This window comes from Acomys minous (genome assembly GCF_964271855.1).
Source record: "Acomys minous genome assembly, chromosome: 12".
Lineage (NCBI taxonomy): Eukaryota > Metazoa > Chordata > Mammalia > Rodentia > Muridae > Acomys > Acomys minous.
Genome location: NC_140493.1, coordinates 20,216,776 through 20,244,021, shown reverse-complemented (window position 1 = coordinate 20,244,021; position 27,246 = coordinate 20,216,776). Strand labels below are relative to the sequence as shown.

General features: G+C 49.8%; 1 protein-coding gene across 2 annotated transcripts in view; it reads left to right on the top strand.

Annotated features, from left to right (window-relative positions):
- SREBF2 (sterol regulatory element binding transcription factor 2) overlaps window positions 1-27,246 on the top strand; it is a 61,239-nt gene that overhangs the window by 25,697 nt on the left and 8,296 nt on the right. For both annotated transcript variants that reach the window (XM_084748337.1, XM_084748336.1), the window contains exons 5-15: window positions 1,652-1,873; window positions 3,774-3,888; window positions 4,035-4,216; window positions 7,080-7,272; window positions 7,759-7,940; window positions 10,388-10,664; window positions 13,072-13,241; window positions 20,975-21,143; window positions 23,459-23,576; window positions 24,591-24,700; window positions 25,812-25,944. In XM_084748337.1, the coding sequence (XP_084604463.1) occupies window positions 1,652-1,873; window positions 3,774-3,888; window positions 4,035-4,216; window positions 7,080-7,272; window positions 7,759-7,940; window positions 10,388-10,664; window positions 13,072-13,241; window positions 20,975-21,143; window positions 23,459-23,576; window positions 24,591-24,700; window positions 25,812-25,944 (1,871 nt within the window). The remainder of the gene's footprint in view (window positions 1-1,651; window positions 1,874-3,773; window positions 3,889-4,034; window positions 4,217-7,079; window positions 7,273-7,758; window positions 7,941-10,387; window positions 10,665-13,071; window positions 13,242-20,974; window positions 21,144-23,458; window positions 23,577-24,590; window positions 24,701-25,811; window positions 25,945-27,246) is intronic.

Here is a 27,246-nt window from a genome sequence, read left to right as displayed (position 1 = left end):
AGTGCTTGCCTGGCGTGCTTGAGGCTCTGGGTCCAATCCCCAGCAACACAAAAACAGGGTGTGCTCTCACACGATTGTGATCCCCAAACTGGGGAGGTAAAGGTGGGAGGTTTGGAAGTTCAAGGTCATCCTCAGCTACATCGGCAACCTTGGCATTTCCTGGGCTATGTGAGACCTTGTCTCCAAACAAAATAAAAACTTCCAAGAACTAGAAACAATCCAAATGTCTATCCATGGGTGAATAAACAACTCACAATGCACCTGTAAAATGAAAGTGTTCCCAACAGTAAAAAGGGATGATTTATGCACAAGGCAGCCAGGCTAAACCTCAAAGTGACAGAGAACAAAAGAAGCTTGTCTCAGACGTTCAGCTGGTCATTCCCTTACTTAGAAATAAAACACGCCTGTGGTGATCGTCAGCAGGATGAAGTGGCGCTCTCTACAGTGAGAGGCCTCTGTCATGACTCATGTGTAAAACTTCATCAGAGCTCTAAAAATGGTGTTTGTTATGTGCAAATTATTCTTTCTTTTGTTTTTGTTTGTTTATTATGTGCATTCATGTTTTTCCACATGGGTGTCTCTGTGAGGGTATGAGATCCCCTAAAACTGGACTTAGAGGCAGTTATAAGCTGCCATGTGGGTGCTGCGAACTGAACTCGGGTCCTCTGGAAGAGCAGCCACTGAGTGCTCTTAACTGATGAGCCACCTCCCCAGCCCTGTTTGTTTTTATATAGAGTCTCTCAAAATAGCCCAGGTTGGCTTCAAGTTCAAAATCTTCCTGAGCAAGCCCCTGAGGGCTGGAGTTATAGGCATGTGCCACCATACCTGCCTTTTTTGTTGTTGTTGTTGTTTTGTTTTGTTTTTCTTTTGTTGTTGTTATTGTTATTGTTGTTGTTGGGTTTTTTGAGACAGGGTCTCTCTGTGTAGCCTTGGCTGTCCTGGACTCACTTTGTAGGCCAGGCTGGCTTCGAACTCACAGTGATCCACCTGCCTCTGCCTCCCAAGCACTGGGATCAAAGGTGTGTGCCATCACAGGCAGCCCAGTGAATTCCTTCTAATTCTAATGAAGTAGAGCAGGTTTCTTGGTCTCCTTATTGACCATCTGGATATTGAAGCCATTTATTGAAGAAGATAAGAATTAGTGAACATAGAAATATGGCAGAGTAGAAATGAGCAGGAGCCTCTGTGGCTTGCCTGACGAGTTGAGAGAGCGGCTCTGAAGGAGACTGTGTCACCCTTGGACTCTCTGACGGCCAAACTATATAGAGATGTAGGGGTTTGCCTGTCATTTGAGAAAATAAAAACTACGTCAAACACTCAGAGATTTTCTCTGGGTCCAGCTAATGTCGTTCACATGTGTGTGTTTAGAGTGGCTGACAGTTGGCAGCAAAACCATACAGCTTTTTCCTAGCAACCCCAGACGAGAAGGAAGGCTCTTCTGGAAGTACAGTTTACCGACAGTGACCCTGAGAGGAAGATAGCTGGTGTGCCATAGCTCTTGAGGTCTTTTGGGACGTGACCTCCTTAGCCGAGGAGGGTATCAGGTGACAGGAAGCACTGCCAGGTGACACCGCATACGCAGGAGCAAGCCACTGTGTTGTGAAGTTACCATATTTAAACTAACAAAGGGAAAATTCTGCCCTCATTCCAGACCCTGGTGGGCAGCAGCGGGACCATTCTGACCACAATGCCTGTGATGATGGGACAAGAGAAGGTTCCCATTAAGCAAGTGCCTGGGGGTGTCAAGCAGCTCGAGCCCCCCAAAGAAGGAGAGAGGCGGACAACACACAATATCATTGAAAAGCGGTACCGATCTTCTATCAATGACAAAATCATAGAGCTGAAGGACTTGGTCATGGGGACGGATGCCAAGGTAAGTGCCACGAACAGTGTCTCTGCTGTCCTCGTCAAGGAGTTAGGGAAGATTCAGGCTGAGTGGACACAAAGTGAGTTAGAGGTACATTTCTGTTGAAGTGTCTTGGTGTTTGACGGGATTACAAAATATTGCCAAGGTACGGTGGCATGTGTTTATAATCCTGGCATTCGGGAGACAAGGCAGGGGAATTGCAAGTTCTAGGCCAGCCAAGGCTAAAAGTCAGTTTCATAAATGAATGAATGAGGAGGGCTAGAGAGGCAGCCCAGCAGTTAAGAGCAAGTGCTGTTCTTCCAGAGGACCTGGGTTCTGTTCCCAGCACCCACCTGGTCACTCACAATAGGCTGTAACCTTAATTCTGGGATCCAACACCGTCTTCAGGGCTCCTCAAGCACCAGGCATGCATGAATGGCAGGCAAAATACTCGTTCACATAAAATAAAACTAATGAGTCTTTGATAAATAAGTACAAGTTATCATCTACCATAAATGGAATGTTGAGAGTTGATGATGTATGTGGTAGCCTCACTGTGCTGTGTTGTGACTGACTGTGACACCCAGTGTAAGAGGGAGTTACACAGCGTCTTACCCAGTAGCCGAGCCGGGTACAGTATGGTATGTACCTTGGAGGCAATGGAGGACATTTTTGACATATTTTAAGTAGCTTCTTTTTTAAGAGTGTTCCCTTTTAGGGGAGAAGCGAGAGTACAGATTGACTTTGTCCAAGAGCAAAGCAGAGGAAGTTCATTTTTCATACATGAATTTTTTTTAATGAATGTGTCTCCTGGGAAATGGGAGGGATTTATTTAAAATAATAATCCGCCAAGCGTGGTGGCTCATGCCATTAATCCCAGCACTTGGGAGACAGAGGCAGACAGATCACTGCGAGTTCGAGGCTAGCCTGGTCTACAAAGCGAGTTCAGGACAGCCAAGGCTACACAGAAAAAACAAAAAAAGAAAAGAAAAAGAAATACTATTTTAAAAGGAAGTTCATTGTTTTCCTTATAGTTACAAGAGTATAAATATAAATATATGGTTATAGTTATTTAAAATAGCTATTCAAAAAGCCAGGCATGGTGGCACACACCTTTAATCCCATCACTTTGGAGGCAGAGGCAGGCAGATCTTTGTGAATTTAAGGCCAGCCTGGTCTACAGAGTGAGTCCAGGACAGCCAGGGCTATACAGAGAAGCCCTCTCTGGCAGGAGAGGGAGGAATAGCTGTCCAGAAATGCTCCGGGTTTTGTGCTGTTGCTAGAGATTGATGCCATGGTTTCATAAATACCGAGTAAGACACTTGATCACTAAACTATATTCCTAGCACAATACTCGGTTTGTTTGTTTGTTAACCTGGGTCTCATTAGCCCAGGATAGCTTGGAACTCTCCATGTAGACCAGGCTGCCTCTGCCTAAGTCCTGGATTAAAGGTTTATATCACTATACCCAGCGTCCAATGCTATTCTTTTCTTGTTTGTTTGCCATTTGTTTTCCTTAAAGTTTGTCTTTATGCTAGATTATTATAAGAATTATCATAGCCAAATGTTTATTGTGTGTTAATTATATGCCAGGATCAAGGCTAAATTCCTAGCATGTCTTGTCTCATGAAGACCTTACTTCCAGCCTGTGGTTTACATGCTGTCATTCATGTGTTAAGGATGAGGGCGAGAGTTAGGATCTAGCTCATGATAGCGCTAGAATGTGCCAGACCCTCCATCCAGTCCCTAGTACTGCCACCACCCCACCAACCAAAAAAAAAGAAGGGTGAGTTTTGTCCCAGTTCGCCAGCGTTTGAAGCAGCGTTTGACACCTCACTACTGTGCTCTCCACTCAGGACCTCTAGGGGTCCGCTCTTTGCTCCAGCATGCGTGGCCGTACCTGTGTTTTTTCTGTCCTCCTTCCCAGATGCACAAGTCCGGCGTTCTGAGGAAGGCCATCGATTACATCAAATATTTGCAGCAGGTCAATCACAAGCTGCGCCAGGAGAACATGGTACTGAAGCTGGCAAATCAGAAAAACAGTGAGTGCTGTCGAGAAGGGGCTGTCAGACCTCACAGTTGTTTGGAGAAGTCCTCTGTGGGCACTAGGGCCGACTCACATGCATATGGCCCTGCCCAGGTGGGACTTCGTACAAACGGATAGTTTCCTATGGGGTTTTCTTTGCAGAGCTCCTGAAGGGCATCGACCTGGGCAGTCTGGTGGACAATGATGTGGACTTGAAGATTGATGACTTTAATCAAAATGTCCTCCTGATGTCTCCCCCGGCCTCTGACTCAGGGTCCCAGGCAGGCTTCTCCCCTTATTCCATTGACTCTGAGCCAGGAAGTCCTCTGCTGGATGATGCAAAGGTATGAGCTTTTGATATTTCTCGTGCTCAGAATCTCTTGCTTTCCATAAGGGAATAGAGGCCACAAAGAGATGTTCGGTCCAGGGGTTAAAATACTGTGGGGTGGAGAGGACCTGGAGTTCTGTGAAAATAGCTGTATTTGAAGATGGGGGGAAACTGCTAAGTGTGGTGGTGCATGCCTGTTACCCCAGACTGGGGAAGGCTGAGACAGGAGGATCATGAGTTCCAAGCAAGCCTGACCTCCTTCGCAAGACCATCTCAAAAACAAAAAACAAAAAGGAGGCCAGGCGTGGTGGTACACGCCTGTAAAGGTAGCGCTCAGTGTGGCAGAGGCAGGTGGATCTGTGTGAGTTTGAGGCCAGCCTGGTCTACAGAGTGAGTCCAAGGCTGCACAGAAAAACCCTGTCTCAAAAAACAAAAACAAAAACAAACAAATAAACAAACAAAAATCTGAAAAGGGACAAACTGACTCTGGATAGGACACAGACAGACCCCCAGATTTAACAGGTCCTTATCAAAGGCCCATCTGATGGGCGGAGTGCCAGCTCTTGAGTGCAGACACAGAGCAGCTGTCAGGCGGGTGGGCTCTGGGAGCAGCTGGATGCCCTCCATCACTTTCCCTGCCCATAATAGGCCTGGCGTGACCACTTTCTGAGACAGCTCTGCCAGTTTAGAGTGAAGCCGCCTCTGGGTGCTTTTTCCAGAAACAACTACAATTTGCAATCTAACAGATAGCACTCCACCAACCAAGGGCTCTTAAATGGTCCCTGAACCAAAAAGCCCATGGCAATTGAAGTTTTAATGGAATTAGTTAAAGAGGCCCTAAGCGCAATGACTTTCCTGGAACCTTTGGAGACACTGGATCCTGTACTGCATTTTGGCGCTAGAGTTTCTAACCAGAAGCACATGGTTTCATTTTGTGTGGTTTTGTTGGATTGAAGTTTACCATGTTTCTCTGGCTGGCTTAGAGGTTGCTCTGAAATTAGGATAACCTTGACCCCTGATTGACCTGTCTCTGCCTACCAAGTGCTGGGATTGCAGCCAGCCGCAAGGCTTTGTGCGTGCGACATACGCACTCTTGTTTTTTCTTTTTAAAGACATACTATGTGGTCCTCCATAGTCTCTATGTAGACCAGGCTATCCTCAAACTCACAGAGACCCACCTGCCCAGCACAAAGCAAGCATTGTTTTGAAATGTTTTTATATATATATGACTCTTTTCGGTTGTAGTAGTTGGGGTGTGTGCATTGAGACTTGGGGAAAAGCTTGGCTCCAGGGCCCTGCCTCACCCCTTGTCAGTTCCCTAGGGCCTCTGCTTCCAGGTCTATCTGTAAAGTGAACGAGCCACAAAAATGCTCATTCTAGGTTTAGTAAGCTAATTCAGTCACAGGGTTCTTTGTCCTTTCCTGTTTCCCTCTGTGTTGAAGAGACTCTGAGGAGACAGGCCGCTCAGCTCTGCCTGGTATGGTGAACTAAACCTTAGACTCCATGAGCAAAAGGAAGCCTCTCCTTTGAAAAAACATTACATTCCTTTACTCTAAAGCGTAGTTTTCCATCATTGTTAAGATACACTGTAAATGTAATAAATCATGAACCTATGTTAAGAGGCCGGTGGAGCTGGGCATGGTGGTGCACATCTTTAATCCCAGCACTCGGGAGGCAGAGGCAGGCGGATCGCTGTGAGTTCGAGGCCAGCCTGGTCTACACAGTGAGTCCAGGACAGCCAAGGCTACACAGAGAAACCCTGTCTCGGAAAAAAAAAAAAGAGAGAGAGAGAGAGGCCGGTGGAATGGCACAATGGGTCCAGGTGGTAACCACACAACCTTGACCACCTGAGTTTTAGAACCCACATCAAAAAGCCAGATGTGGTGGACCAAAGTTGTAATTCTTTCTATAGGACTCTTAATTTTTAAAAAAAAAAAAAGCTGGGTGTGGTGCCGCACACCTGTGATCCTAGCACTTGGGAGGCAGAGGCAGGCAGATCGCTGTGAGTTCGAGGATAGCCTGGTCTACAAAGTGAGTCCAGGATAGCCAGAACTACACAGAGAAACCTTGTCTCGAAAAAAGTCACTCTTGCTCAGGTACGCAGCACAGTGGTTTGGTTTTTTTGTAGTCTTGAAAGTGCTGTTTGACCTTTACATCTCCAGCACCAGTTTGTTTTCTGTTGTTGTAGAAATTCTTTTTGCAAGAATGTTGGCCTGATACTCAGGAGGCAGAAACAGGCAGGTCTAGGAGTTCAAGGGTCATCCTGGTCTACATAGAGAGTTCTAGGCCAGCCAGGGGTATGAGATCCTGTACGCCTTGCTTTTGTTCTTTAGAATACACTCAGTCAAAACCAGAAAGGTTAGTCCATTGTTGGAGCAGTGGCCTGTGAACCGTGGACCCCTCAAGCCTCCTGACTTTACTCCTTTCTACCTTACTGGTTTGATTTAAACCTTACGGTCTGTTTCTTGGCATATGTATAAAAACAAAGTATCATGGTTACTTTTCTGTTGCTGTGACAAAACACCATGACCAAGGCAATTTATTAAAAAAGAGAAAGCTTTGAATTGGACTTAGAAATTTAGAGGGTTAGCGCCTGTGATGGCAGAGCAAAGAAAGGCAGTGCAGATAGAGTGCACATCTGGACCTCCCAGCAGGAGGCAGAGAGCACACCCTGGGTCTGTGTGGCAGGAGCATTTGAAACCTCAAGCCCGCCCACTTGACATACTTCTCCAGCAAGACTTAGCCTCCTACTCCTCCTCTAAGCCACCAGCTGGGTACCAAGTACCAAATGCTCAAGACTTATGGGGGACAGCTCGTTCAACCACGCCACAGAGCGCCATAGAAACGCTCTGTCCTGACTGTGAGTTGCTGTTTTGAAGGTCAAAGATGAACCAGACTCTCCTCCCGTGGCGCTGGGCATGGTGGACCGATCTCGAATTCTCTTATGTGTCCTCACCTTCTTGGGCCTCTCCTTTAACCCCTTGACTTCCTTGTTGCAATGGGGAGGGGCCCATGACGCTGACCAGCACCCATATTCAGGCTCTGGCCGCAGTGTGCTGTCACTGGAGTCAGGTAGGTGGGTCCCCTAATGCTGCCTTGGGTTAGATGGGCTGCGGTGGCAAAAGAAGCCCACGTAACAGCCACGTGGTGTATCTACCCAGTCCTGCTTGCTTCCCACGGGGCTGTCCTAAGTCTATGTCATAAGCCAAACTTAAGTTCAGTTGCGACAAGCAAAGCCAATCTGGAACCTGCTTTGTTAGCACGGGGGGGGGGGGGCGCAGGGGGGGAGGGAGTAGCATGGGGGGGCTTGTTGGAGGGGCTGTGCAGCATTCTCTCAGGTGGGAGGTCAGTGTTCTAGTTTCCTTTAAAGGGGTCTTGTGGCACACGGCCCATGGTGCCAGGAGACAGAAGGATTACTGTTTAGGCTACAGAACCGTCTGCCATTTCCTCTGAAAATGGTGCAGAAGGCTCTTTGATCTCACACTCTCGAGTCCGTCAGGTGCCTTGCTGTTCCACAAGGCCCTTCCTGGTCTTCTCAGCTGAGATGCCCGTCTTTAGGTTCTGGGGGCTGGTTTGACTGGATGATGCCAACTCTCCTCCTGTGGCTGGTAAATGGTGTGATTGTCTTAAGCGTCTTTGTGAAGCTGCTGGTCCACGGGGAGCCAGTGATCCGCCCACATTCACGACCCTCAGTCACCTTCTGGAGACACCGGAAGCAGGCGGACCTAGACCTCGCCAAAGTGAGTTCAGTTATCCACCTTTCTTTGGCTTCTTCTATACTCAGTCAAGAACCCAGGGATTGTTGTTGAGACCCCATGTGTATGAAGTCCTGTGGGGGTACTGGGGTGACTGAGGAGAGAAAAGGGCCCCATGCACGTGACAGCCATAGGGCAGTGAAGGAGAGTGCACCTGTGCACAGATCGTGCTGTGGGCACAAAATGACCTTTGTGTTAGGACATACAGCGCTGTGAGTCTTGGAGTGCAAGTGGTGCTGCCTTGGTCAGAAAGGATGGGCAGGCAGGCATGGGGGACCCTCAAAGCTCATAGTGCCGTGCATCACAGTGGTGCATCAGTCACTTTGTCCTTGCTGTAACGAAATACCCAGCAGAAGCAATCTAAGTGAGATTATTCTAGCTTACAGTTTCAGTCCCTCATTGGAGAGGCTGGTGGCCGTGTGGCAGGAGCTTGTGGCATGGTACCTCATATCTTGGCAGATCTGAAAGCACCAGAGCTGCAAGTGGCGGTTACTCGCAAGAGCTGCCACTTGCAGTGCCTTTCCATCAGGCAGGCCTTAGTCCCAAAGGTTCCGCAACCATCTCAGGCATTACTACCAGCTGGGGACGTTGGACTATGAACCGTGGGGGCATTCGCATTCAAACTGTGGCAAGTAGACCATTTGAGGATATGTGTGTCTATGTCAGAGAGATGGCAGCAAAGGCTGGTGGCCCAGCTAGTCACTCTTTGCAGAGAGTTTGACTTGTAACTGAAGTGGGTCTTTTTTTTTTTAAGCGTTATTTTTCCATGTGTGTCTGTGTGTCTATGTGAAAGTATATGCACATGAGTGCAGATCCCCTCGGAGGCCAGAAGAGGGCGCCAGATCCCCTGGCTCTAGAGTTGCAGGTGGTTATGAGCCTCCTGGCGTGGGTGCTGGGAACTGAACTGTGGTCCTCTCTCTGGGAGAGCATCAAGTCCTCTTACCCTCTGAGCCATCTCTCCAGTCCTCTGAGTTAGGTTTTGATTTCCAGTGACCCAGGGAAGATTTTGAGCAGGAAAATTAGCTGAAAGGTGTTATTTGGAGTCAGTATAAGGAGAGATTATAGGCGGGTTCTATGGCACCAGATGACAGTGAAGAGGCTAAACATGTGACTCAGGAGTCAATGTGACTCAGAACATTCCTGAGTAACAGCAAACCTAGAGCTTACTTCTGCAGGCTGTCACGCCAGAGTCAGCCCCCCCTCAGTCTGTGCCCAGAACCCTGGGTCCTAAAGTACAGGGTTGACTCAGGAACAGCAGTTCACAGGAATTTCCTAGAGGCATATTGAAGGGTGTTTGGAAAATGCCCTTCTGGTGGCCGCATGAAGAATGGGTTGGGGACAGGTACAGAAACAAGTTAGGAGCTTCTTAGACCAACTAGTCCAGACAAGAGAGAAAGACCTGGAACTCAACAAAAGGTAGAGGTGAATACATATTTTGAAATATAAATTAAGTAATAACGAAAACTCAAAGGTGGGAGAGGCTGGAAGATATTGAGGGCTCTTTCTAGGTTGTTCTGGAAATACTCAGATGCCTTTGCATAGTGAGCAGCAGCCAGGAGGCAGCTAGCAATCCAGCCCATGGTAAGAGTCCGTGCTGAGGAAAGCTACAGTCTGGCTGGGAGAGGGTGTGTGGGCAGAGTTGCACTGGTTGAGGCAAAGGAGTGAAAGCCAAAGCCAGCCTGGAAATCAGCCAGGAAAGGAACTTCTGGCTGCCATTGATAACCTCTCTCCTTCGCCAGTGTCAGCAGGGTGCCGTACACTCCATTAGCCCCTCCGCTTGGCAGAGATCCCAAATTGAGGCAGTTTAGCATTTAGCTGGGAGTTTGCCTTAGCACTGTGGTTCCTGGGCCGAATCACAGGCTACAATCCCAGAGCCCTGACTGGCAACTCTGAGGTAGGGCACAACAGACTCCCAGAACCTAAGCGTGCACGTTGTCCAAAAACTAGTACTTATTTATAAAAGCTACTGTAAGAGCTGGGCAGTGGTGGCTCATGCCTTCAATCCCAGCACTTGGAAAGCAGAGACAGGTGGATCTCTGAATTTGAGGACAGCCTGGTCTGCAGAGTGAGTTCCAGGTCAGCCAGGGCTTTGCAGAGAAACCCTGTCTTGAAAAACAAACAAAAAAGCTGTTGTGAGAAACTACCAGCATTTGCTCAAAGACAGAACACAGTACAGTTTAATAGTAAAAAGGCCAGGGAATTCATTAAACTGTCCATAGTAATGTTTGCAGGAGATGAGGTTACAGGTGGCTGCCTTTTATGTTTTTGTAGCTTTCCAATGTTTCTCAGATTTTCGTAATGGAAATTATGTTTTATTCTACTAACAAGCATGCTTTATTCTGATAACAAGGTGGGTAAAATAGAAGAAGTGTTTTAAAACCAAAAGGCCACAGCAAAGGCAGTGACCATTATTCCCACTTGCTGCTTTATAGGGCGATTTTGTGGCTGCTGCTGCCAACCTACAAACCTGCTTATCAGTTTTGGGCCGGGCACTGCCTACCTCCCGCCTGGACTTGGCCTGCAGCCTCTCCTGGAATGTGATCCGCTACAGCCTGCAGAAGCTGCGCCTGGTACGCTGGCTACTCAAAAAAGTCTTCCAGCGCTGGCGGGCCACTCCCGCCACTGCAGCCGGCTTTGAGGATGAAGCCAAGAGCAGCGCGAGGGATGCAGCCTTAGCCTACCACAGGCTGCACCAGCTGCACATCACAGGTGAGGTGGTGCGCACCTCTTCCTTAGATTGCTTCACTAGAGCTCAGCCTTGCCTGAAACCATTCTCCATGGCTTCTAGCCAGCCATTAGCCTGTGCTGTCCACACCTATAGTTTACTATTTCTTCCTTTAAAAAAAAAAAAGGTATTGATTTTATGTGACTGGGCACCACATGTGGGCAATGCCTGGTGGAGGCCAGAAGAGGGCGTCAGATCCCCGGAACTGGTTGTGAGCTGCCCTGTGGGTGCTGAGAATCAAACCTAGGTCCTCTGGAAGAGTGGCCAGTGCTCTTAACCACCGAGCCATCTTTCTAGCCCTGAGCTTACCGTTTCTAAGATGGAGATGGGCATGGTAGCACACGCCTTTAATCCCAGCTCTCAGAAGCGGAGGTGCACAGATCTCTTGAGTTCCAGAGCTACACGTTATGCTCTGTCACAAAAAAAAGTACGAAACAAAAATGTTCTAAAATGGACGTTATTCACAGTGACGTCTCTACATGCTTAATTAAGCATGGCCAGGAGGCACATACATGGTTCAGGAGGCTGAGATGATCCTTTGCCAACCTGGGCTACATGAGACCTTTTGAGAGAGAGGGAGAGGGAGAGGGAGAGAGAGAGAGAGAGATGGAGAGAGATGGGACGGTAAAGGACACGGTGGCTCAGTTGGTCAAGGCCCATGCTACCAAGCGTAGCGACCTGAATTCAATCCCGTTGACTCCCATGGCAGGGGAAGAGTAACTCCCTCAAGTTGTGCTCTAACTCACACACACACGTTACAGCACACGCGCACACATAACATAAATCAATAAATGTTTACAATAAAAAAGTGTTGCTTAGGTTGGCTTCCTGGCTTCTTGCTCAGGAGTTTGGTGAACAGTGGTACCACTTGAAGAACTGAAAGAAACAGGAAGAGAAGCAGTTTTCCAAGGAAGGGTGTGATGCACTGTTTCAGACAGTTGCTTATGAGACACAGGAGAAATCTTCTGTAGACATTAGACCTGTGGGATCTGCAGCCCAGATCATGGGCCCTGAGCCTGCAAGGGAACTGATGGAAGGAAACCAGAAAATCTCACACAAAGGACAGGTGGAGCAGCATTGTAAAGACTGACACTGCCTCGCCGGGTACGGTGGCATCATCTAATGCCAGCACTCGGGAGGCAGAGGCAGCTGGGAGTCTGGGTTTGAGGCCAGCCTGGTCTACAGAGTGAGTTCCAGGTCCACCAGGGGTAAATGGTGAGCACTTGTCTCAGCAAACAAAAAGAGACTGCCCGAGAGGAGCGACAGTCAAGGTCAGAGGAGGACAGAGGAATTTGGAGGTTGAGAGGGACGAGGTGAGGACAGGTGTTTGAGGCGAGGTTGCTACTGCTGTGTCCACTAGCAGTAAATGAAGCCAGAGGTACCTGTTGAGTGTGGTCCTGTTGTGGAACATTCCTGTGCCTTTGAGCTTCATCCAGGGGGGAGCAGGCCTAGTCATCGAGGATGGAGATGAAATTGTGGCCATCAGCTTTAGCAGGAAATCCTATCTTCAGATTTCTCCTGCTGTTCTGGTTTTGGTTTTGGTTTCTCCCCCTCACAGTGCCCTTAAAACAAACCCCGTGTCCGGACCTCTAAGCAGCGGTCCAGCTGCTAGATTCTAAAGAGTTCAGGCAGAACCTTCACATCGCCCGCCTGCATTCACTGAACATTCCTACCGCAGGATCTAGGGGGCCCCTGAGGGTCTGGGGTGCCCACAGCAAGGTGTGCGTGCTGTGCTCTGTCTTCTCCCTGAGGAGAAAGCTTAGAGCTTTGTGGGGAAAGCAGACACCCCTGCCCCAATACAGAGTAAACTCTGGAGAGTAAAGTTCCACGTGCTGGTGATGAAGCGGCAGCTGGAAGAGAAGAACCTCCACTAATGAGTGAAAGAGGCCGTGGAGGCCCTGAGGTCAGGAGACGGACCTGAGCATCAGGGCAGTCACGCCCTTGGTCCTAGGCCTTTGTCCACTGATCTCATAGCGTTAGCCTTCTGCCTACCAACCCAGTGTGTGTGTGTGTGTGTGTGTGTGTGTGTGTGTGTGTGTGTGTGTGTGTGTGTGTGTCTGGGAAGTCTGTGGGAGGAGGGTAATGAAAACAAAACCCACTCGGTTTTTGTGTTGTGTTTTCATTTTCTCTCTTCAAATAGTTGGAAATTCAGACCTTTATCAACAGCATGTGGCCCTGTTACTGACAGTGCTTTGGGAAGTGTTGCACCACACACCTGCACTCTGTCTAGTAAGCAGCAGTCCTAACGGTTCTCACTGTCACAGCACCAGATGCCGGGTCCCGGTCCGTTGGGAGGTAGACAAGCACATAGCTAATGGCTGTGCTGGACAGGCAGAACGCTGGTTGTCTTGGAGACCCTGTCAACGTTGTGTCTGTTTCCGCCCGTCCTAGGGAAGCTTCCTGCAGGCTCTGCCTGTTCAGATGTACACATGGCTCTGTGCGCTGTGAACCTCGCTGAGTGTGCCGAGGAGAAAATCCCACCAAGCACACTTATTGAAATCCACCTGACAGCCGCCATGGGGCTCAAGACCCGCTGTGGAGGCAAGCTGGGCTTCTTGGCTGTGAGTACCTTCCGTTCCCATCGCTGTGGTAGAGAAGAGGATTTACTTTGGAAAGGGTGTGGTCTGTCATGGCGGCAACAGCAGAGCATGCTAGTTACAGATGAGTAGCAGTTAGGACTCAAGTACCCCAGGAGCAGGGCCAGCCCACAGCCCTCAACGTTACCTCCTCTGTAGGCCTGTGTCTGCCATCCAGGCCCCATGTCCAGAAGTTCCACAACTGCCAAAACAGTGCCACAGGCTGGGGACCAAGTCTTCACACACACAAGCCTGTAGACAACATTTTGCATTCACCCATAACCTTTCCTTCCCACAAGTTGCCCCAAGCACCTTCTCAGCCTGTAGTGGTACGTGCCCTGCCACTTGAAAGGGTAGATTTTCACTTACTTTTTCACAAATACTGAGAGCACTGAAGAAAATACAGCGTGATGTTCCCCTTGCTGGGTTTTTCAGGCATAAAGCCTTACGAGGACATTCTGGTGCCCTGCAGTGAAAGTACCAGTTCACAGAAGCACACAGCATGGCCATGCAGGATTCATGTATGACTTCAGTCCTAGGCGCGTACTACATACATCTCCTGTCTCTTTAATTCACTCAAAACCTTATATTGACCTCAGTCCTTTAAATCCAGAAAATAAATAAATAAATTAAAAACAACATCAGATGCAAGGTGGGAACTGAAGTTAGGAAGCGCTGGCCTACTCACCTGGCAAGGTGCCAGGATTGGCTGTTCACAGCTGGCTGATCCCCAATCCTTGTTATCAGCTAGTTTGGAGCATCTGCTGAGCTCAGGCTTTCTCTTACTCCAGCAGACACAGGCACATTTAACTATGCCCCACTTTGCATAGATAGCTGAAGCCATTAGCCATGTTGAGAATGGCGTTATCTTATGTCTGCGTATGGCCACTTGGTGCCGCAGGTGATATGCTGAGGGCAGACTGAGAGTGTGCCTGTGTCACACTGAGCAAGTGTGCCGTTGTGCTCTGCTGACAGAGCTCAGGGAAGCTCCACTCTGATCTGTGGCCATAAATGAGATATCCATTGGTTGATCTAGCAGCACAGTTCACCTAGCTCCTGTTCTGGACCAGGGCTGCCAGTGTGGAGAGCACAGAGAAGCGCATTCACTGGCAGGAGACTCGAGGGCTCAGTCTTTCAGAGAAACACACGGCAAAGTGTCGAGACACAATCATCTTGCTACCCTGAAGCCCCACTTAGCTTTCAGCTGTCATTGCTAAGGTGCAGCTGCGGGTAAGAAGGGCTCCGCCTGTGAGGCAAGCACACACAAACTGGCGGCTGGGGGGGTTGAAGCGGGAGGATCGATCCCTTGTGACTAGTCTGGGCAGATAGCAAGACCTATCCATTTTGGCCTCATACCCTCCCCCCCAAAAAAGATAGCAAGACCTTATCACAGAGCAGGAAAGAAAGAAAACCCCTCTGCCTGTGGCTTCCCCTGAAAGTATCTGTGTGCCTGCTCTACCGTCAGCAGAAAAACCCGTGTGGCTCCCGGAAGTCTTCCTGCACATGCAGCGCATACATTATAGTCCACTCCAAGTGGTGGCTTACACCTTAAACCTTAGTGAGCGGCGGTGGGCATCTTGGGGTACAGAGGTAGCTGCCACTGCCCCGGGTGTTGGAGCACTCCCTATATTAGCTGTTACACACTGCTGCTGAGAGGGAACTTTTTTTTTTTCTTTGTTTTTTGGGGCAAGGTTTCTCTGTATAGTCTTGGCTGTCCTGGAACTTTCTTTCTAGACCAGGCTGGCCTCAAACTCACAGAGCTCCGCCTGCCTCTGCTTCCCAAGTCCTGGGATTAAAGGGGTGCGCCACCACACCCAACTTTCACCTCTACTTCTTAAGTATGGCTACTATAGACATGTACCACCATGTCTTCGAATCAGAGTGGACACAACACCCCCATTCCCTGCTCCACACTGATTTTCACACACTAATTGCTTTTTAAAAATACTTTATTTTATTGTGCATTGGTGTTTCCTGTATGTATGACTGTGTGAGGGTATCAGAAGCCCTGGGACTGGAGTTAGTGACAGGTGTGAGCTGCCATGTGGGTGCTGGGAATTAAACCTGGGCCCTCTGGAAGAGCAGCCAGTGTCTAAGCACTGAGCCATATCTCCAGCCCCACTAATTTCTTTTTAAAACAAAACAAAACAAAACAAACAATTATATAAAAGCTTCCTAAAATTTATCTTTGCAAAAAATATGTTGTCATTAAAGGAAGGTAGTATAGTTTGGCTTTTGCCATGTGAAGCACATAGTGTCCACATGATGTCAAACATTCATATTTTCATCAGAAATTTCAGGTATCTCGGCTCCCCTGAGCACTGACCGTGGCACTTGGGTGCCCGGCACACATGGGGAGCTGTAGTGGAGGGCTGGCATACCAGGTGGCACTTGGGTGCCCGGCACACATGGTGAGCTGTAGTGGAGGGCTGGCATACCGGGTGGCACTTGGGTGCCCGGCACACATGGGGAGCTGTAGTGGAGGGCTGGCGTACCAGGTGGCACTTGGGTGCCCGGCACACATGGTGAGCTGTAGTGGAGGGCTGGCATACCAGGTGGCACTTGGGTGCCCGGCACACATGGGGAGCTGCAGTGGAGGGCTGGCGTACCGGGTGGCACTTGGGTGCCCGGCACACATGGGGAGCTGCAGTGGAGGGCTGGCGTACCGGGTGGCACTTGGGTGCCCGGCACACATGGTGAGCTGTAGTGGAGGGCTGGCATACCGGGTGGCACTTGGGTGCCCGGCACACATGGGGAGCTGTAGTGGAGGGCTGGCGTACCAGGTGGCACTTGGGTGCCCGGCACACATGGTGAGCTGTAGTGGAGGGCTGGCATACCGGGTGGCACTTGGGTGCCCGGCACACATGGGGAGCTGCAGTGGAGGGCTGGCGTACCGGGTGGCTCTCAAGGCCTCGGCACACATGGGGAGCTGCAGTGGAGGGCTGGCATACCGGGTGGCTCTCAAGGCCTCGGCACACATGGGGAGCTGCAGTGGAGGGCTGGCATACCGGGTGGCACTTGGGTGCCCGGCACACATGGGGAGCTGCAGTGGAGGGCTGGCATACCGGGTGGCACTTGGGTGCCCGGCACACATGGGGAGCTGCAGTGGAGGGCTGGCGTACCGGGTGGCTCTCAAGGCCTCGGCACACATGGGGAGCTGCAGTGGAGGGCTGGCATACCGGGTGGCTCTCAAGGCCTCGGCACACATGGGGAGCTGCAGTGGAGGGCTGGCATACCGGGTGGCACTTGGGTGCCCGGCACACATGGGGAGCTGCAGTGGAGGGCTGGCATACCGGGTGGCTCTCAAGGCCTCGGCACACATGGGGAGCTGCAGTGGAGGGCTGGCATACCGGGTGGCTCTCAAGGCCTCGGCACACATGGGGAGCTGCAGTGGAGGGCTGGCGTACCGGGTGGCTCTCAAGGCCTCGGCACACATGGGGAGCTGCAGTGGAGGGCTGGCGTACCGGGTGGCTCTCAAGGCCTCGGCACACATGGGGAGCTGCAGTGGAGGGCTGGCGTACCGGGTGGCTCTCAAGGCCTCGGCACACATGGGGAGCTGCAGTGGAGGGCTGGCGTACCGGGTGGCTCTCAAGGCCTCGGCACACATGGGGAGCTGCAGTGGAGGGCTGGCGTACCGGGTGGCACTTGGGTGCCTGGCACACATGGGGAGCTGCAGTGGAGGGCTGGCGTACCGGGTGGCACTTGGGTGCCCGGCACACATGGGGAGCTGCAGTGGAGGGCTGGCGTACCGGGTGGCTCTCAAGGCCTCGGCAGGCCTGGGCTGCTCTAGCTTCTCGTGCCAGGCTGTTAGTAGACAAGCTCCGTGCTGCAGCTCAGGGTGGGTCTGCTGTCTGTAGCATGGAAAGGAAAGGTATATTTTTTAAAATTGGAACAATATAATTGGGCTATAAAGCAAGAAAATTAAAAGAGCAATAAAAATTATTCTCACAGTTTGCTTTCTAGAAGCCTTTATAGCTGTGCTATCTAGCCTGGATTTATATTTCTTATTAGTTCAAACCACTAAGCTAATGCTTCTTAAAAGTTTAGTCTACAGGGCTGGAGAGATGGCTCAGAGGTTAAGAGCACTGGCTGCTCCTCCAAAGGTCCTGAGTTCAACTCCCAGCAACCACATGGTGGCTCACAACCATCTATAATGAGATTTTGTGCCTTCCTCTGGTCTACGTGTGTACATGCAAGCAAAACATAAGTAAATAAATCTTTAAAAAAAAAAAGTTTAGTCTCCAGAAATTCAGACACCCTCTTCTGGCCTCTGTGGATACTGCACTCATGTGCACAAACACACAAATAAATCTTTAAAATTTTTAATGTCAGACCAGGCATGGTGGCTCACGCTTTTAATGCCAAAACTCAGGAGAGGCATGTGCATCTCCATGAGTTCAAGGCCAGCTAGAGCTAAAAAGTAAGACTGTCTCAAACAAAATCTTTGTGTCTACAACATGATTTTTCCTTTTCTTTCCTTTTTTTGAGTCAGGGTCTCTCTGTGTGGCCTTGGCTGTCCTGGACTGACTTTGTAGACCAGGCTGGCCTCAAACTCACAGTGATCCGCCTGCTTCTGCCTCCCGAGTGCTGGGATTAAAGGCGTGCGCCACCATACCCGGCTTCATGATTTATATTTTAATTTAATAATTTCCTAAATTGTGACCTGAAAGGCTTTCTTTGTACTTCTCTGTATTACAGTTGGGTCCCTAAAGAGACCCAGTACTCTTTCTTTTTTCTTGGGATAGCCATCATATTACCTTGCTAACGAAGCCTATGACCTAGCGAGAGTTGGACTCAATTATTAAAAGATTCTGGGATATAGAAGGCCCTGGAATTACACACACGTGCACATGCGCATCCTCTTTGTCCCACAGTTGTAGTTATCAGTTGAGCTGCAGTGAACACTTTGAAGGTCACAGCAGATCATAGGTTCTGCTGTGTTCGCCCTCACAGCTATCAAAGCTAGGCAGTACAGAAGAGGAGAGGCAGTCACTGTCCCGATGAATTTAAGAGAAATGCACTCCTGGTCTTACAAACTGCCGTGAAAATCCAGTCAGTGTCTGTAGAGCAGTTTAGCCAGGCAGTTTTCTCTCATCCAGTCGGCTGCCCCATGTCACTCTTCAGAGTCTCCCCAGCGCATCCTTGAGCGGCTGCGCTTTGGCTGTGCTATTTCTGACTCTGGCATTCAAGTTTTCTGAAGCTGTTACATTAGCTGATTGCTGCTTGAAGTCTACTAAAGGTCAGACCCATCAGACTCCAGACCCTGAGATGGATGCCCTCATTAGAGCCAGTGCCCAAGCTGGGGAAGGGAAGCTCCTGACCGACAGCCCTGGCTGGGCTCCCCGAGCTCCACAGATGCCTCTTCCTTCCTATCCACCGCTGCTGTGCTCCATATTCAGACGAGTTTTATAGAGCAGAACTCCTGGGTTTAGAATGGAGATGCTATCACTCGAAAAATAACAGAACTAGGGGCCAGGGTGGGGGAAGAGTTTCTAAAACCACAGCAGACAGCGTGCTCTTGTGTGTGTCTTACACTGGGGGCCTGAAATGATTTTTGTCCTGCCTAGGCGCTGGTGGTTTGAGTGCCAGACAGACACTTGAAACATCCTTTTGTTGTTGTTTGTTTTGTTTTGAGACAAGGTCTTCCTATGTAGCTCTGGCTGTTCTGGAATTCACTATGTACACCAGGCTGGTCTCATACTTGTAAAAGTGTGGCTTTTCTATGACGACCCTAGCTTCCAGATAATGGCCCCCGGGCAGACAGTGAGCTATTCTAACCTCACTGTGATGGGCTAGTCTCCTTCCCAGCCCTGATACCTGCAGTCTTATGGAAGTTCCCCTCCCTCTCTCCTCCCCCCACCCCTAACCCCTGCATGTCCTGCCTTATCCTCTCCTGCCCTGCTCTATAGGCTGTTCAGCTCCTTATTAACCAATCAGAAGTGCTGGAGAACAGTTTTTACACAACACTGCATTAAGAGATGCTTCATAAAGATGACAATGGCAAAGTTTAGACTGCAGCCTTTGAATACACAGTGTACAAAAACATCCTCCAATACATACAGAGATTCACTTGCCTCTGCCTCCCAAGTGCTGGGATTAAAGAGCGGTGTATGCCACCACACCCAGCTCAACATCTCTTTCTCATGGAACTAGCCTAGATGTCTATCAGTGGATGTTGGTAGGGTAATGAGAGAGAAGGGGGGCTGCGGGAGAAGTCTTACTCATCTGTGAAGGAAAGCAAAATTAATGATGGTTGAAAAAAATGGATCTAGAAATTACTGTATTACGCAAAGTAACACAGCTTCAGAAAGGCAAGTCCCACATTCTTGTTCACATCCTAGTTGTATATAGTGGGGAGCCTGGCATGAAACTAACAGTGTTTAGGAAGGGACAAGAGTATGCACTAGAACACATGATTTGAAAACAGAAAGAGCCAGGCGTGGTGGCGCACGCCTTTAATCTTAGCACTCGGGAGGCAGAGGCAGGTGGATCTCTTCAGTTTCAGGCCAGCCTGGTCTACAGAGCAAGTTCCAGGACAGCCAAGGCTACACAGAGAAAAGAAAGAGAGCGGGCTGGAGAGACAGCGCAGAGGTTAAGAGCACCACCTGCTCTTCCACAGGTCCTGAGTTCAATTCCCAGCAACCATATGGTGGCTCACAACCATCTATAATGTTATCTGATACCCTCTTCTGCAGATAAGGCACTCATATACAATAAATAAAATAAATAAATCTTTTTTAAAAAAAGAAAAAGAGGAGAGAGAGAGAAAAAAAACGGAAAGGAAACTACTGGGGGTGGACAGGTATGGGGTCGGGGAGGAAAAAATGGAGGAGAATCCCCCAAAACGCAATTTGTTTGAAACTGCCGTGATGAAACCTAACCCTTTGTATGTTAATTTAAAAAAAGAGAGAGAGAGGCCAGAGAGCCATTTCAGCTGTTGAGAGTACTTGCTGTTCCCTTCCGCAGCCACACCCGGGGCCTCACGCCCACCTGTTCAGTTTCAGTTCTGACACCTCTTCTGGTCTTAGGGGCACACACGTGGTGAACATACACACAGAAAAGTGTTTAGGTTGTTTATATTATCATTTTAAGCTTGCCTAGAAGAAAAGAAGGCCCTTTCTGGTCTTTCCTCTCAGAGTGGGGCTCACACAAGGAAGGCATGAGACTTTCTCTAGAGACTTCCTTTCAGGTCAGACATAAACATGCCGTGGTCCTGTGCAAGCCTCCTGCCTCGTGTGGTACTGAGAGCTGGTCCTGAGCGTGTATTGCTCTGTAAACTTCACACAAAGGTAAGAGAGCTAAAAAAGTAGCCAAAAAAAAAAAAAGATACACAATTTAAATGACCTGAGAAGTCCCAGGATTGAGGGGCCTGCTTGGCTAGGCACTCACAGGGTCACAGATGAAGTCAGGGACTTCCGAGGCTCCTCCCTGGGTAACTGTTGAATACCAGCAGGTAAAAGAGAAGTAGATTCCAGAAGGCTTAGACAGGCTCGGCAGACGGCAGAACAGGGGCTCCGCTGCCTGTGTGGTGCCTGCCGCTTGATGGCAAGAGGACTTAGTTACCTCACCTGATCCCCAGGACCTTGTGACTTTCTCTAGTTTCCGTGGTGGGATTCTGTCAGGACTCACTCAGGGCCTGCCTGCCTTCAAGTGACGCACAGTAGCTGCAGCCAGCATTCTGCTACCTCCGTATCACCCCTGGTCCTTCTCTTTTACAGAGCTACTTCCTTAATCGTGCTCAGAGTCTGTGTGGCCCAGAGCAGAGCGCTGTCCCTGACTCCCTGCGCTGGCTCTGCCACCCTTTAGGCCAGAAGTTTTTCATGGAGCGAAGCTGGTTGATCAAGTCAGCAGCCAAGGAGAGCCTGTACTGCGCCCAGAGGAACCCAGGTGAGGCTGCTTTCTCCAGAGCTGGGACAGGCGAGCGAGGGAGACGAGGCCAGGTGTCTCCACCTTATTTATTTTTTTATTTTTTCCCTTTTCTGAGTCTCATAAAGGTTGAGTAACTTTCTTGAGGTCAAGTGTGAGCTCTGCTGTGTGAGGCAGGCAGAGTCTGTGGTCACCCATGACAAGCTGTGACTAAGCACCAGCTATGTTCTTAGCCCACATTCTAGACACTTTGAGGACATCAAAGGTGTGGAGCTTGCTGTTTCCTGGCCTCTGGGCCTTCTGGTCCTTTGGGACAGCACAAGGACGTCGTAGACAAGCAGCGAGAGAACAATAGGCGCAGGCAGTCATCAGTGCTCAGGACGGTGACAGGGACAGGGCTCCAGGCGGCGGCCCGAGGTGCGGGCTTTCCGTGCCTGGCATTTGATAGTGATTGGAGCTGACTTGCGGGTCTTACGCTGCAGAGGCTGCCAGGGTAGACGCACACAGGGAGCACAGGAGTAGATGTCTGCCGTGGCTGCTCTGCTGAGTGGGGAGTCTGTGGGCCAAGGGGGCGTGCTCTGTGAGCACAGAGGACAGAGTCGAACGTGGGGGTGGGTTGTTTTGTTTTCTTCTTAAATAACTATTGTATAGTGTAAGGATTATACTTGACACCAAAAATTGAAGAAGAATAAAAAGAAAGGAAAATGAGTGTGAATCCTCTGAGAGCTTTATGCACAGGGTAGACCTCCCACAGACCTGCTCCTCCTGCCCTTCCTAGGGAAGGTGTCCAGAAACAGCCCTGTCCTCTTGGCCACATCAGGGCCAGGACTGGAAGGAGCTGGTGATGGCGTGGTGAGAGCCTGCCAGTAAAGGGACTTGCCAGCCATTAACGCTTTGCAGGGCCCTTTGTCTGATCAGCTTAGGCAGAGCATGCTGACCGCAGCCACTGCCATAAGGAGAAACAGGGTTCCCTATAGTCGGGAGCACTGCAGCCCGCTGCTGTCCTTCCCTTCTCGGCTAGCAGTTCTCACCTTTTTGTTTTGTTTTGTTTTGTTTTCTTTCTTTCATTTGTTTTTTGAGACAGGGTCTCTCTGTGAAGCCTTGGCTGTCCGGGACTTCCTTTGTAGACCAGGCTAGCCTTGAACTCACAGAGATCTGACTGCCTCTGCCTCCTGAGTGCTGGGATTAAAGGCGTGCGCCACCATGCCTGGCCTGGTTCTCACCTTTTTAGTTTCCATTCCCTGATAAGGCTTACAGCCATTACCTTATAGCTCCAACTTGGAACTCCAAACCCTGCGCCAAAAGATGCCATTTCACAGGATAATTTTTCTCTTTCCCTCCTTTCTTTCTTTTCTTTTCTTTTTTTCTTTTTCTTTTTTTTAATTTAAATTTTCTGTATTTTTGATAGGTATCTAATAGGTAGAGTTTGTAGTTAGTATATTTGATAGGTAGAGTTACAGCACCAGATGATAGGTACTCTCCATCAATGAAGTGGGCCTATTCAAGCCAAATTAAAGTATAAATGCAGGTTTATTGGGGACAGCTCTTGGGTGGGTTCACTTGTCCCAGGGAACAGGCAAGGGAAGTCACCACACAGACAGGAAGGGGGAGAGAAAGAGCATGCTTGTGCAGAGAAGAGGGAGAGAGAACCACAATGCTGGGTTACACAGCGAAGAGCCTGTGGGGGAGAAGGAAGCCCAGCCCAGCCCAGGGCTGGAAAGTTCAGGTCGGGACTGAGGGATGCTGGGAGAACCTGGAGGCCACGTCCTTTTGGTATGTTCGATAGACACCTCAGCCAATTGTCCTGGGTCTGAATCCCAACAATTTTGAGTGTGTTGGTAGGGACAAGTGTCACAGCACATATGACATCAGAGGACAATTTGTATGAGCCACTTCTCTCCTACTGTGTGGGCTGCAGGGTTGAAGTCAGGTCATCAAGCTTGGTGGCAGGCACCTTTACACAGTGAGCCATCTAGCCAGCCCCTAAAGGGTAATTGAGGCTTTGGTTGGGGAAGAGTTGGTCCTTGTAGCGGGCCCAGCTCTTTCCAAGGCTCTTTTGCTACCTTTTTTCAGAGCTCTTAGGTTTTTTTCTTGCTGTACAAGAGAGACCTGAAGCATCACAGGTACTTAACGTGTGCTCTCACTGAGCTGCACCCTCAGCTCCAGCGGGGCTCATAAGTAAGACCTATTTAACCAGGCGGGTCTCTGTGAGTTCATGGCCAGCTGGTACACAGATGGAGTTCAGGATAGCCGAGGCTACAGAGACAAGCTCTATATCGGTGAGTTTTGTTTTGTTTTTAAACAAAGACCCATTTATAACCCTTCTTTCTCTCCAGCTGACCCCATTGCCCAGGTACATCAGGCTTTCTGCAAAAACCTCCTGGAAAGAGCTGTGGAGTCCTTGGTGAAACCTCAGGCTAAGAAGAAGGCTGGTGACCAGGAAGAAGAGAGCTGGTAAGGTCCCAAGGCCTCCAGTATGTCTGCCTTGGAGCTGGTCCCCTCAAGCAGCATTCCTCAACCAAAACAGCCTGTCAGAAAATGGAATGTGAGGTTATTTCTCAAAATCTGAGGTCTGGCTCAGAACCCCACAATGTCCTTTTTTTTTTTTTTTTTTTTTTTTTTTTTTTTTTTTTTGCCTTTTACATCCCTTCACCAACTGGGGCCAGTTGTCAGAGCAAGTTAGAAATTGGATGGATTTGCTTTGCTTTTGGGGACAGAGAGCAGTGAACTGTTGAGAGAGATGGGAGTGAGATACGGTGAGCTTACCAGGCACACACGTCTGGCCCAGAGAGCTTGGAAACCCAGCTCTACAGTGACCATGCAGTTTTTAAATTCTTACACAGTTTCTGAGCACAGCCTTTCTCTCAAGATTAAGACCCAGTAAACAAAAAGATATCAAAATCACCCAGCAGTGGTGGCGCAAGCCTTTAATCCCAGCACTCGGGAGGCAGTGGCAGGCAGATCACTGTGAATTCGAGGCCAGCCTGGTCTACAAAGTGAGTCCAGGACAGTCAAGGCTAACACAGAAACCCTGTCTCAAAAAAAAAAAGAAAAGAAAAGAAAAGAAAAACAAACAAAACAAAAATCAAAATCACTGATACCAGGGCCAGGCCCTGACTGGAGTGCTCCTGAGGAAAGAGGGAGAGCCGGTTCTACCTAGGCAGTGGCCAGTTTCTGGAAGAATGTGGCACTGGAATCTACTGGAGGAAGATGATTCAGGGTTGTCCACAGGGACGAGAAGGCTGGCCCTCAGGGTGAGGAAGAATATCAGCGACATGCTGGCCTGTACAGCATGTGTATGGGCAGAACTGGTGAGCCCGAGATGGTGGGAAAGGGAGCCAGAGAGGGCCACTCAGCCTCAGAACTGGATCCCTACGCAGCCAAGCTTAGAGGTGTAGTATGCAGGGCAAGCGTGTAAGTACGGTCTTCTCTATGTCATAAACATGAGCTTTTTTTTTTTCTATTTAGTGAATTTTCCAGTGCTCTGGAGTATTTGAAATTACTGCATTCTTTTGTGGACTCTGTGGGATTTGTGGCCCCACCACTCTCCAGCACCTCTGTGCTCAAGTCAGCCCTGGGTGAGTCTCTCTGGCTGGGTCCACAGTCCAAAGAGCGTTGACTTCACTCTGTCTGACCTCTGCCCGTCACAATTAGTTAGCAGTGTATCTTAAGGCATCTTCCCTAGTCCTAGGTTGCCCCAGCCCACAGTTAACCCCTCATGGACCACATTCTTTGAACAGAAAATAATGGTCCTTGTCTAAGTGGACACGTGAGTGGGTGAGTACCCCACTGAGGTGTGCTGGCTGGGTGGCTTAGGTGAGGCTCTTTCCAGATGCACAGGACAGGCAACAGAGGGTCTGAATACCCGGGGCTGATGGATTTTCACCTTAGCTACAGAGGGTCCCTGGAGCAGGGTCCTAACACTCCCATCTGTCCCGCCCAGCTCCCACTCCCTCAGCTGTCATCTCCCTGCTGACTACAGAGCTGAGCTGTTTGTTGCTTCTCCCTCTAAACTGCCATCAGAGTGACAGCACATCAGCTGCCACTTCTCAGTGCCCAAAGCACCTGGGGGTCCGGGATGCCAGGGTAGCCTCTCCCTGCCCCTCTAGGGAGAGAAGGATCCCAGAAAAGCAGCTGTGGTGGCTAGGCTGCAGAGTTTAAAGGAATGCATGTTCCTGCTCCTTTTCTGTCACCCAGCTGTTCCTCACTGGAGGACCTGACCCTGTGAGGTCCCTGATAGCATAGTGGAGAAACCGGAGACTCAGAAGGGAAACTGCAGCAATAAAAGCATAAAGTGAATATAGGCTTCGCTGGGCAGTGGTGGTGCACGAGCCTTTAATCCCAGCACTCTGGAGGCAGAGGCAGGCGGGTCTCTTAGTACGAGGACAGCCAGGGCTACACAGACGAACACTGTCTCAAAAAATAAACAGATAAAAATCTAACATTGAAGTGAACACTTTTGTTAAGTGTCTATTCAGGCCAGTTTCCTAATAACAGAGCACCAAAGTGAGCATCTTAAGGTCCTGGACACGTGTTGGCAGATGGAGTGGGTGGGAGGCCGGAGACCCTTTACCCAGCACAGCATTACGATGCCACATGCCACTGAGGGTCAGGTCCCGCACCACAGAGCTCCTCAGACCTGCCTCCTGTGGGTCCTAATGGACGCCTCCTGCTGCTCTTCCCATCCAGGTCCGGATGTCATCTGTCGGTGGTGGACTTCCGCAATCACGATGGCCATTAGCTGGCTCCAGGGAGATGATGCAGCCGTGCGCTCTCACTTTGCTGAAGTAGAATGGGTCCCCAAGGCCCTGGAAGTGACTGAGTGCGTAAGCTCCTTGATTGTTCGCCTACTTCTCTTCAGGGGAGTCTGCGAGGAAGCAGAAAGGAGCAGGTCCAGAGAGCCTGCTGATCTGGGGTCGGAAATACATGACAGATGGGAGCTGGGGAGGGGCAGAGGGACCACAGAGAGGCGATCTGGGTCGGCACCGCCCTCTGTGTGTGTTCTGCTCATGGCTCTCCAGGCGCCCCAGCTTATCACTGATCCCTAGGATGCCATGCCATCTAGAGGAGATGGCACCAGCATAGCCCCTGGCAAGCCAGGAAACAGCAATGTGATGTAGTGTGGCCACTCAGGGACACCCTGCAGCTTGTGCAGCTTGTATGAGCTGCATTTCCAGTCTCCACAGAGCGACTCTACTCCCTTCAGTCATCTCAGCGCCGCCCCCTCTGTCTTTCTCTGTCTCTGTCTCTGTCTCTCTGTCTCTCTGTCTCTCTCTCTCTGTCTCTCTCTCTCTCTCTCTCTCTCTCTCTCTGTGTGTGTGTGTGTGTGTGTGTGTGTGTGTGTGTGTGCACAAACATGTATATCTGCTCAAATGTGTGCTTGTTATGGCATATGTGTAGAGGTCAGAGGACAGCTTACAGGAATGGGTCCTTCCTTCCCTTGTGGGTTCTGGAGACCAAAAGGCCATCAGCTTTGTGGCAAGTGCCTTTACGTGCTGAGCTCACTCTCCATCCCCCCAGCCTTTTTTTAAAATAACTATAGTACCAATAGCATGAGGCATAACCAGAAACTTAGCCATTCTTTTTGACTCTTGTCTCAGCCCTACCTGGTTTTTGGGTGGATCTGGGTGCTCTTGGTAAAACTATAAAATGCAATGAGGCAGAAAGTGCCCCTGGGGTCCCGTCTTGAAAGCCAAGACACATTTCTTGCCAAACAGAATTCTACCCAGAGCACAGAAGGGCTGCAGAGAGTGGGCGTAAGCCATTTGAGCTGTCCCAGTTTCACTTAAGTAGCCCTATTTTTTATTTTGTTGGTTTTGGTTTTGGTTTTTCGAGACAGGGTTTCTCTGTGTAGCCCTGGCTGTCCTGGACTGGCTTTGTAAACCAGGCTGGCCTCGAACTCATAGCAATCTGCCTGCCTCTGCCTCCCGAGTGCTGGAATTAAAAGCATGTGCTACACTCAGCTTAAGTAGCCCTAATTTTAAGCCCCCCATCCATTAAATAACCAGCCTGTGCAAGCTGAGTGTGTCTGCCTCTCACTCCTCCAGAAGATATTGAGGCTTCAGCAGGTGGTTAGCTACCTGTGCCTCTGAGCCATAGAGCCACAGCGGACGGCTAAGTAAGT